At 36.8% G+C, this 11,850-nt stretch overlaps 1 protein-coding gene across 1 annotated transcript; it reads left to right on the forward strand.

The window, feature by feature from the left end:
* Window positions 1-1,351: 1,351 nt before the first annotated feature.
* On the forward strand, window positions 1,352-3,262 carry LOC117431927 (achaete-scute homolog 1b-like). Its single transcript, XM_034053208.3, has 2 exons — window positions 1,352-2,328; window positions 2,467-3,262. The coding sequence occupies exon 1, from the start codon at window positions 1,725-1,727 to the stop codon at window positions 2,322-2,324; it is 600 nt and encodes a 199-aa protein (XP_033909099.1). The 5' UTR covers window positions 1,352-1,724; the 3' UTR covers window positions 2,325-2,328; window positions 2,467-3,262.
* The last annotated feature ends 8,588 nt before the right edge of the window (window positions 3,263-11,850 follow it).

The following is an 11,850-nucleotide window of genomic DNA, read 5'->3' on the forward strand; positions in this document are numbered from 1 at the left end:
CATTATTCACGTTCTAGCTGAAAATAAGCATCTTTCTAAAACGAGGGGTTTTCAAGCAAAAAAAACAAACAAAACAAAACACTATGTAAGCCAATTTACACATTCCATTGCATTTCAGCAACATGATGGAGTTATGTTTATTTTTTCTCATAACTTTTTTTGGTTTTATAATTTATAGTTTTTGCATATAATTTACTGAGCAACGTCTACAGATACATTAGAAATCATTGCTACTGTGAATTGAATGGGTACTATGACCTGCAACGGTTGCAATCGTATTTGTTGTTATAAGAAATGAACCATGTTTGCAATAAGCACTGACTTGTTCTTGACCTATTAAATATATTTACTTGCATTCACTGTAACATAGTGATTGGTTGAAGAAATAGTGCGTATAGTTTATAAGCCAATAAGCCAATAAGCCAATAATGAGCTAAGTGTACACTATGAACTTTACTGGTCAATTTCCACCTATAATATTGTGGTTGTATACGAGAGTGAGGTTTATTGAATGAAATCCCTGTACACTAGCAGAAAGACAGTTGATAACAACCGAAATATATTTTAAAAAAAGAACAGTTTTAAGCTTATAACTTTAAACCAGTTGATAATTGTAATGTACGATATACATTACGCCCCAATTGAAAATCTGACCCGTTCTAGATTAGTTCTTACCCATTCTAGAAAGGGTTGCTCGCTTAAGAATTCTCATTAGCTTAACGGGGAAAACAAGAGGAATAATTTCAAGGTAAGTGATCCTTCATTTCCTTAAACGGTATTTTTGTCATAGAAAAAACAAAACCCCACGCCACTATCCAGAATCACTGAATTAGCAAGTTGTCCACCTTATCCCTTAGAATGGATCCGATTCACACATTCATTCATACATATTGATACAGGTGCAGGGCTGAAAATCTGAACAAAAAACATAGTGTTTTCTGCATTAGCCAACTTGAACGGTACCAGACCTCCTGTACGTTGTAAATACTGAAAACAAGTTATGAATCGGTTACCTTTACCAAAGACCTTTTGTCTTTTTGCTTTAAAAAGTGTTCAGGGTTTGTTTTAAAATTCATAGTGTCGCTGTGCAAGGTGTGAAACGACATTACCATGGTCCATTATCCTATAGAATACACGCTTGCTTGAACACACACATTTTCTTCAACTGTAACCTGGAAACCCTGCATTAGATCTCTGGTATTTTTTAGTACAAAAAACGAGAGAATGCGATGCTGTGAGAGTGTGATGCTTTGCCAGGGGTACATTGTCAACTTAAAGACATTTCAAAGAAACAACCCATCCACTTTTCCCTTCCAGACATTTTGAATCAGCCAATGAGGGAAAGGCATGGTATATTGGAATGTAAATCAGGAAGAGCGCGTGTTCCCGAACATCTGAAGCGCAGGATTGTTTATTGAGCTCCCGGAGCCACGCGCCTGGCTTGCAAAACCAGTGAACAGAAGAAAGCGAGCAGCCGGGCGGGGCTTGGAGTGGAGCGTGCGACTCCAACAGGGGGTGGGGTGTGGACGCGTGTTGAAAAAGAGGAGTGCTGCCAAAATTTGCTTCAGATCGGCTACTGGAGTAGGTGCTTGTAGGTTAGGAGGATCGACGTCCTGTGCACTCCAGCCACACGCCCCACGCGAACGCCACGAGAGCAACACGCAAACAACACTGTCGACCTGTCAACTTTTACAACAACAATAGTGGCCATTTTTTTAAAAGCGATGGATAGCACCTTTGCAACTGCACAGATCATGCAAAGTGCATACAGTTTTGGACTTGAGAGCCGCGGCGTTGTTGCCCTACAAGCCTCCACACAGGAGTGTGGTGGCGGCTCCATGCTCCCCTCTTCCAATAGCAAGAGCAAGGTGCTGAAGAGGCAACGATCCAGCTCGCCAGAGCTGCTGAGGTGCAAGAGGAGACTAAGCTTTAACGGGCTCGGATACACAATCCCACAGCAGCAACCTGTAGCGGTGGCAAGGCGGAATGAAAGGGAGAGGAATCGGGTCAAGCTGGTGAACATGGGCTTCCAGACCCTCCGCCAACACGTTCCGAACGGGGCTGCCAACAAGAAGATGAGTAAAGTGGAGACACTGAGGTCGGCAGTGGAGTATATCAGAGCCTTGCAGCAGCTTCTAGATGAGCACGATGCGGTGTCAGCGGCTTTCCAGTGCGGAGTACCCTCCCCGACCATATCCACAAGCTACTCCGCGGACCCCGGCTCTCCCCATTCCACCTACTCGTCAGATGAGGGAAGTTACGAGCATCTCAGTTCGGAAGAGCAGGAACTACTAGATTTCACCACTTGGTTTGACAGATACTAATGAGGTGTGCTTTGTTTAATGCATATTGGTAGCTTGTACTAAGTATCGATTTATTTTAGACATGGGTAGACTTTTACTTTACGCATTTAAATGTTGTTTGCAAACCAGTTTGTAATATCGTGTCTTCTCTTATTTTTTGCAGAAGTTGAAAGTTTCGATTTGGAATGAATTCAACCGGAGTTACCTCTAAATCACTGCTGTTTCCATGTTACAGATGGGTCTGTATCCACTACCTAGCTACACTGTCAGCCTACGAGTCGTGACAGACAGACTTGCAGCTCGTCAGGATTCTTTGAACATACTTCCAAGACAAAAGCCTGTGGACTTATTAACAACAACAATAATAACAACAAAAAAACTAAGTGCAATTAATATTATACAACGTGGACCATGAAGATTGATTACTATTTTGAAGCGGTCTGAATGTGGTACCCGATGTACTACTCTAGATGTAGTATGTGGGTGATCCGTATGCATGAAATAAATGCTGCCACTTTTTAGCTCTTGCACCCTCGGTTCTGTTGGAAATAACAGTGCACACTTTGATGCTTCCTTTTATATATATTTTAAATTGATGTACAATTTCTATTTTGTATTTGTTCTCGTTGCATTGCATTATATGAAGACGTATTTTTGTACATAAAGCGAAAGAAAAAAAAATGTTACTTTCGTTAGGAGAGCGTTGGCATGCAGGTCTGTAAACCTCTGTCCTGTTGGAATCTAGTTTATACATGTGGTGTGTCTATTGGTGTAATCATAGTGCTGTTCACACTTATTAAGTATGATTGAAGGGTTTTTTTTAATGTATGGAAAGCGTTTTATGTCTGCACTTGTGTCTCCTCCTCTGTTTCTACTAAAATGTAAATATGCAATTATTTTAAAAAGAGATGATATTTTATGTAAAAATAGGCTTTATAAATAAAGATGTTCTATTTATACGTCCTTTGTTGTGGTACTTTTATGGGCGTTGTGTTGCACAGTTCACCGGATATCCAGTCACGCTTTAAATATTCAATCACATCTGAGCAAAAGGAAAGAAGCTTGTTGGAGAACTAGACAAGTCGTGTTTTTAAAATCAAGATCTGGGTTGATACAATTCAGCATTTTCACCATCACAAGTTATACCCTGAAGAACATTTCTTTATGCACTATAAATAATAATAATAATAATAATAATAATAATAATAATAATAATAATAATAATACATTGAAGCAAGTGTACATATTTACACTAACCTATGAATATGTGGATTATTATTATTATTATTATTATTATTATTATTATTATTATTATTATTATTATTATTAATAGTAGTAGTATAATATATATATATATATATATATATATATATATATATATATATATATATATATATATATATATATATATAGTGTGCCGACCACCTACAAGTTGATTCTATCATATAACATTATTATGGGTGTACAGAGAGACACCCTATTTACTTGTTAGTCAAGCAGTAGATAACGCACACACAGTGAAGCTGCCTAAAAAACAGGAAATACTAAAATAAACTATAAGATCAATGACAAAAGTTTCGACTACAAGTCTTTTTCAATGTCTTCAAATGTTTTCTTTAGTCTTCTCAACATTTGCAGACATCGAAAAAGACTTCTATAGTCAAAACGTTTGTCACTGTGTATTAGTTTATTTTAGCATTTCTAAATTCATCTCTTTTGAGTGTTTTGTAGTTATGGATGCATACAAAAAACTAGAAGTATATTTTACCCCAATTCAAACGATGCATGGTGTCAATGAATAGTTTTGACAGGTATCATTCAATACACATGCGCAGAAACTTCTTTCTTTTTGGTGGTGAGCAGGTGTATTATATGTATCTAGCCGAGAGGTCGCAAGCCTGTAATTCGGATATAAACCAACATATTCTTCTATATGCTTTGTCATATAAAAGCCAATTACGTTTTTTGCTTACCCAAAAACGTTTTCGCAGCAGCTGGGCCAAATTCTCAAGACTCCATTAAGGAGACGTATACCAGTCTTATGCTTTGTTGTTATTGTTTACTCCACAGATTAACATTCATTTTCGCTATATGTGTCATGCACGCCATCCCTGCGCGCACACGTCATTCAACAGTAAAAAAGGCTCTCGGGGGTCTCAGGGGCTACATGAAATACGGTTGAAGAGAAATGCTACAATAACGCGTGTCAAAATTCTTCTTACTCTAGAAAGTTCAATCCAATAAACCTATGTTGTTTTGCGGCTATCACTTGTAACCTGATCAAAGTGCCCTCTCCCTTCGAATCGGGCCCGGACCCCCAAAGTACCCCAAAGCACCCCAAAGTTACCACAAAGTAACTACAAACAATATTTAAACAGGGGATTGTGAGACCCATTAAAAATGCTTTTGCAACCTCATTATACGTATAATGTGGTTCCCCATTTTTATTGTAAAACATTGTCGACAAAATCTGTCACGCAGAATGTACCGGGGGTTACGTTCACCTGCAGGACAGCTCTGCAAACAGAATCAGTCTGGCCACAAAAGGTACGAGGCACTGCATAAATAGGGTAGGCTTACAACAGTGTACTATCCATACCTTTTGAGCTGTGAAAGGGGAAACTTAAAAGCGTCAGTCCTTGCAATTGAGAATCCACAATACCAGTGAAACTGCATGCCTGCCACGTCTCATTACAAAGCCTGCATAATGGAATGAATACAAATCGAACTGTATCGACTCCCAGGGAGAATAACGACACCCTTCTTTATGAACGCAATAAATTAATTTGGAATCTACTTACTCTAAGGGCGTAACCTAAATTAAAATGAGATATCAAGGTAGTCCTATACCATCCACCCAGGTGTATCTTACTAAATTTGTAAAACGTAACAATCAATGTTAAAATGGTATTTTAGGGTTGTATCATTTTTTCTTACTAGGAGTAACTTTAAATATTGTGTATTTATACAAGCACTACAAAATTGCATTTGGGATAAAAGTTATAGACTCGTCTCTCCAATGATGTAGCCTACAGTATTATCATCGTTCTTTTTTATTAGCTGTCACATAGAGCCATTAACCGCTGCCCTTTGCTGAACTAAGGAAAAAACACCCCCGCTGCCCTCTGGTGCAGGTGGATAGAGCCACGCGCCTGCCGTCAGCCACAAATATGCACCAAAGCCTATTGGCTGATGGCTCGCGTCTCCCCTAGCCCTGCCAACTATTGCCAACTTTCAAACAAGTGATTAATGGCAGCAATTACTCATTTCTTTATGAATGCGATGTCAGGCTCGCAGTTTTTAACCCCGGTATCGCAGGGTGTCCTTCACAGAATAGAACTATTCCAGTCTGAAAGGCTGGGCATCGATTTGTGTGCATTGAAGCTGCTGCTTTTTCTCGTGAGATGGACGGTGGCTCGCATAATGACTGCGTCCATGCGCACGTTTTCTTTTGATCTTCATTCTATGCTTGTAGGGTCAAGCGGTCTGCAATGGGGTGATACTGCCAATTATTCAGCTGATGAATTATATTCGCACCTCTTTATGAAAAGATAATAATAGTCGTTTAGGGAAATCGAATAATGCTGGGCAATCAATCATACACCATCTATTAAACTAACGACACCGTTTAGGTTGAGAATGCATTTATAAATTTGCGCATTAAGTTACTGTGTCCGACAATACTGCATTATATACTGTAGTTTATTTTGGAGATGTTGCGTTGCATTTCAAGCGTATTTTTGTACTGTGTCTTGACTACACGTTTTATATTTAAAATAAATAGTTGTATAAGTGTATCTTTGGCACTAACAAACAAAAGATAAGGAGTTTAACAGGGTATGTTTCTTTGACTGTGTCGCTAATTATGACATAAATAATACATTTAAAAACGTGTTGACTAAACCTGGGTATTAAAAACACTAATTATTTCGGGTCTTATAATTGGAGCAATGCAACAATATTTATAGGTGCACCGTAGAAACAAATGTTTAGAAATTAAACACAATGTTATGCAACAAACCTACACGTGACGTGTTTGTATTTATTGTTTGAGAATATATTTTAGAAACATAAAAAAAAGTTACCAAAATAAACACTACATCTTTTTATATTTGAAAATGTTGAAAAGTAAAAACCTTTAAATAGAAAATGATTTTACAAATGTTTAGAAACACTTCCATGCAGCTATTTAAACCCACGTATTGAGGTGCTGCATGTGGTTCGTCTAACGTTGTCCTTGCTCCTGGCTATGCAAAACAGATTTGTTAAGGTCTTTGACCAAAATGCAGTTATATAGCGCATTCCATCATAAATAATCTCAAAGCACTTCACAATAAACTAAAAGTAATAAATGCAATGACAAACGTTTTGATTAGATATCTTTCTCAATGTCTTTATTGTCTTAGTATTTCTAAATGCAGCCCTATTGAGGGATTAATAGTTATGGATGACACTCCACAATACAACCGGAAGATAGTAAACACTACATCATAACAGAATACCATCAAAATGCTTTACAATAAAATCAAATAAAAAAGAGAGAAACAATTAAATAAATAACAAAACCCAAAGCAATTCCTCCCAGTCATGATCCTCAAACATCAATGCCACCAAGCTTAATCACAGTTTCTTCAAGTCAAGTATTTAAATCACGGCTCAAAAGAAACCATTTCCTGACTTTAGAACAGACATTTAACAAAACTATTGAATATTTCTAAAGTAATAAAGTCATACACGACAATGAGAAAGTTCAAATACATTCAAGCATTTAAGTTCTAACCTTAAACAAGAACTGTTTGAGTGAGTCCAGCACTCAGTATACAAAAAATGTCCAATTAATAATTTCTTAACCCAAATGTACAGCTTTGTGTTTTCAAACCACAAATACAACTAAATTAGTTTAGGACCTGTATAATTTAACATAAAAGTCCATACTAGATATATATATATATATATATATATATATATATATATATATATATATATATATATATATATATATACACAGACGTGCTCATATTTGTTGGTACCCCTCCACAAAAAACGAAGAATGCACAATTTTCTCTGAAATAACTTGAAACTGACAAAAGTAATTGGCATCCACCATTGTTTATTCTATATTTAATAGAAACCAGACTTTGTTTTTGATTTTTTATTCAACATGATATTGTAAATAATAAAACAAATGAAAATGGCATGGACAAAAATGATGGGACCGCTAACCTATTATTTTGTTGCACAACCTTTAGAGGCAATCACTGCAATCAAATGTTTTCTGTAGCTCTCAATGAGACTTCTGCACCTATTAACAGGTAGTTTGGCCCACTCTTCCTGAGCAAACTGCTCCAGCTGTCTCAGGTTTGATGGGTGCCTTCTCCAGACTGCAAGTTTCAGCTCTTTCCATAGATGTTTGATAGGATTCAGATCAGGACTCATAGAAGGCCACTTCAGAATAGTCCAATGTTTTGTTCTTATCCATTCTTGGGTGCTTTTAGCTGTGTGTTTTGGGTCATTATCCTGTTGGAGGACCCATGACCTGCGAATGAGACAGAGCTTTCTGACACTGGGCAGTACGTTTCGCTCCAGAATGCCTTGATAGTCTTGAGATTTCATTGTGCCCTGCACAGATTCAAGGCACCCTGTGCCAGGTGCAGCAAAGCAGCCCCAAAACATAACCGAGCCTCCTCCATGTTTCACTGTAGGTATGGTGTTCTTTTCTTTGAAAGCTTCATTTTTTCGTCTGTGAACATAAAGCTGAAGTGACTTGCCAAAAAGCTCCAGTTTTGACTCATCTGTCCAAAGGACATTCTCCCAGAAGGATTGTGGCTTGTCAATATGCATTTTAGCAAATTCCAGTCTGGCTTTTTTATGTTTTTCTTTCAAAAGTGGAGTCCTCCTGGGTCTTCTTCCATGGAGCCCACTTTCACTCAAAAAGCGACGGATGATGCAATCAGAAACTGACGTACCTTCACCTTGGAGTTCAGCTTGTATCTCTTTGGCAGTTATCCTTGGTTCTTTTTCTACCATTCGCACTATCCTTCTGTTCAATCTGGGGTCGATTTTCCTCTTGCGGCCGCGCCCAGGGAGGTTGGCTACAGTTCCATGGACCTTAAACTTGTAAATAATATTTGCAACTGTTGTCACAGGAACATCAAGCTGCTTGGAGATGGTCTTGTAGCCTTTACCTTTACCATGCTTGTCTATTATTTTCTTTCTGATCTCCTCAGACAACTCTCGCCTTTGCTTTCTCTGGTCCATGTTCAGTGTGGTGCACACAATGATACCAAACAGCACAGTGACTACTTTTCTCCATTTAAATAGGCTGAATGACTGATTACAAGATTGGAGACATGTGTGATACTAATTAAAGAAACTAATTAGTTTGAAATATCACTATAATCCAATTATTTATTATCTTTTCTAAGGGGTACCAACAAATGTGTCCAGGCCATTTTAGAATATCTTTGTAGAATAAGCAATAATTCATCTCTTTTCACAGCTTCTTTGCTTTATTCTATGACATACCAAAGGCATGCAAATATACATGATAAAATAGCTTTTAATATCATCACTTTTCAGGAGGAATGAAGCATTATTTCAATGAGCTGTAAGGGTACCAACAAATTTGAGCACGTCTGTATATATATATATATATATATATATATATATATATATATATATATATATATGTACAAACAATAAAAGTATTTTGTTGACATTCCTTAGCTTTTATGATGTTTGCAGTCACCCAGAATGCTTCTGACTGCCTTCTACCTTGCTTGCAGACCTGTGTGGTTTTCCCATGTGTTTTTTTTTATTTTTTTACATCCTGAAATAAAGAAATTATGACATATTGCGACCTTTCAACTCCGAAGATTCCCTCTTCACGATTCTAAAGTACAGAAGCAGTTGAAACAGTTGAAGTTTATTTTTACAATATTCTTAAAAGTCCCTTTTTTAATTTTTTCCATATTTTCACTCTGGTGATTCACATATTTCTGGCACACTGCTAAAGGTTCACTTCCTGTGTTGTAAGCACTAGGACCCCACCTGTTCTATGATCCCTATTGGAAACATATGATTATATTACCTGTAACACAGTTATTAAATGAGGAGAGAAGACCAAATACTTCCATGAAACTTATGGCATAGTGTCATTATAAAAGTTCACCAGGTAATTTGCACAGTATTTTAGCATTTTTCCCATGATGCCTTTGCCAGAGTTTATAATGCTTTGCAGTGTTTTTTAATATATTTTACCATACCTCAATTACAATTCTTACCTTTGCTTAAGTGTGGCTTCACTGTGCTTTATAACACTTTCATAATGATTTTATAAGGAGAATTGGTGTGATCCTGTTGTACTTACTAATAAAGCCACGTAATGGTTTGAGATTGCCATGCAGATAAGGTCAGTGTATAAGTGAAAAAAAGCTTTAGCCTTGATTTACCCTGGAGTCTATTCAGCATCATTACTGAGATGCCAGAACTCAGAACAGCATGGTGGCAACATTTTTAGCATGGTGGTGCTAGTGGGGAGCTGGATGTTGCTTAAGATAGCTTCAACAGGCATTAATTGGATAGAGATTTAAATTATAAAGTAGATTTGATAAAGTGGGTTCATATGAAAAACTGCAAAAAATAACAAAGGTTCATATTGTAAGAGGGGCTTAAATCTCTTTACTGTGTAGTCTAATTAATCTCCTTGACCCATTCAGATCTTTAGTCAGCAAACTCCAAAGAATCTCCCTCGTAGATCATTGGCTTCCTGCAGATGATTTTGTTCTCCATAGGGTCTTTCTTGTTTCAGTCTTTCAAATGTAGTCCCTCTAATAAACTATTGTAGATCCTTTTTAACTTCTAGAAAATAGTCATATAGATCAGAGAAGGGAGCAAGTATAAGGTTTCTTTCATAAAAAGAGAGGTTCCCTCTGCTTAAGAACTGATTAAAATAACAATCCCTCGAATTGTATGAACAGCTTCAAATCAAAATATAACCCAATAGCCTGTATTTTATTATAACCCAAGAGCCTGTATTTTATTCTATTTCGTAATGTAATCCATCAGGAGAATCTTGTGGAAGTCTTGGTCTTACTAATATATTATTTAGTGTGTCTCCCCTCACGCAGACGCTCCTCAGTTCTTCACCTGGGATAACCAGGAATGTCTTTCTGAAAGTTTTTTATTTGCAGAGTAATCTAGGAATCCATCCTTTTATATTTTTTACATAAAGTAAGGAGAAGAAAACAGTTTGGGAACATTTGGTGGTGGTCTGTTACTTGCAACCTGTTAAATAACAGTTGTTAAGATTATCCGACACAATGACAATTTAACTGTACAGTTTTTGTGTATAATTGTATGCTTCTCATTCTAGTTCCTCCACAAACTTTCAATTCTCCTGTAATATTGTTTCAGCTCTCCTTGGCCCCTTGTTCCATATAGCTTGGGAGGCTCACCTTAGCGACTGGCTTTATTACACTTTGCTATGCTTTTACTATGTAAACTTCTATAAAGGTCGATCTCCCTCACTCATACTAATGGTGAAAGTTACTTAATGAGCATCCAGTGTGAAGGACACTAGATAGAGGCAGGTTTAAACTGCAGAAAAACATGCAGGCAGAACAATACATTATTTATGTATTATCTCTGCTGAAAATTCTCATCCATCACTATATATAGGGAATGCATTTGACTAGTGTGGAGAAAGCGGTTTGTATTTTAATTTCTTAAGCCTGGTAACTAAAGTCTACAACATTCTACTCACAGACTTCACCTGCATAACCCCTATACAAGTTTACCACAGTATTTTTGCAGTTTTACCGAGCTTTTCGCTTAATTATACTATGTATTGACCATACTTTACCCTGGTTTGACATGTTTATTAATATGCTTTACTAGACCTTGCTGGATTTTGCAATGATTACTTATGATTTACAATGCTTTCACTATGCTTTATTACACTATGATTTTACTATTGTAAACATTTATATAAGAATATACATAAAAAAACAGTTAGAAAAATAAACTTGTACATCTTAGTAGCAAGTTAAAGTAATACAACCTATTATACAAACAGGGAAATTGAAATTGACACATTAAAATTATTTTAGATATCACAGGTAAAAATAGAATAAAAAACAAAGTTTTGTTTAATAGCGATTGGACATATTCTGATTATTGTCCAGCGTTTTACGGGACAATATAATCCGAGACACACAATAATACAAGTGCTCCTAGCGGTCAAAGGTTAGGGTCCCTTTCGTCGTCCTCTCTTTTGAAAATGCCGCCTTTCTCTGTCAGCAAGGAGCTCCTCCATCATGAGGAAAAAAATAAAAACTTGTGCTGAAAGGCAGCTTTTTATAAGATGACTGCTTTCCATCTGTGCTGCTAAGAAAGCGATTTCAGGTGCACCTTATGATTAGCAAGGTTAAGTAAATACCACATGCATACCATTCCCCTCATTAGTGCTATCTTTCCACATCATTTGAATACATTACAATGCACTAGGAATATTCATCAGATGCTAATCAAACCAACACCTTATTTT

This window comes from Acipenser ruthenus, chromosome 27 (assembly GCF_902713425.1).
Source record: "Acipenser ruthenus chromosome 27, fAciRut3.2 maternal haplotype, whole genome shotgun sequence".
Classification (NCBI taxonomy): domain Eukaryota; kingdom Metazoa; phylum Chordata; class Actinopteri; order Acipenseriformes; family Acipenseridae; genus Acipenser; species Acipenser ruthenus.

Coding starts and splice junctions, on each gene's coding strand:
- LOC117431927 (XM_034053208.3), top strand. CDS start 1,725: ATGGATAGCACCTTTGCAACTGCACAGATCATGCAAAGTGCATACAGT.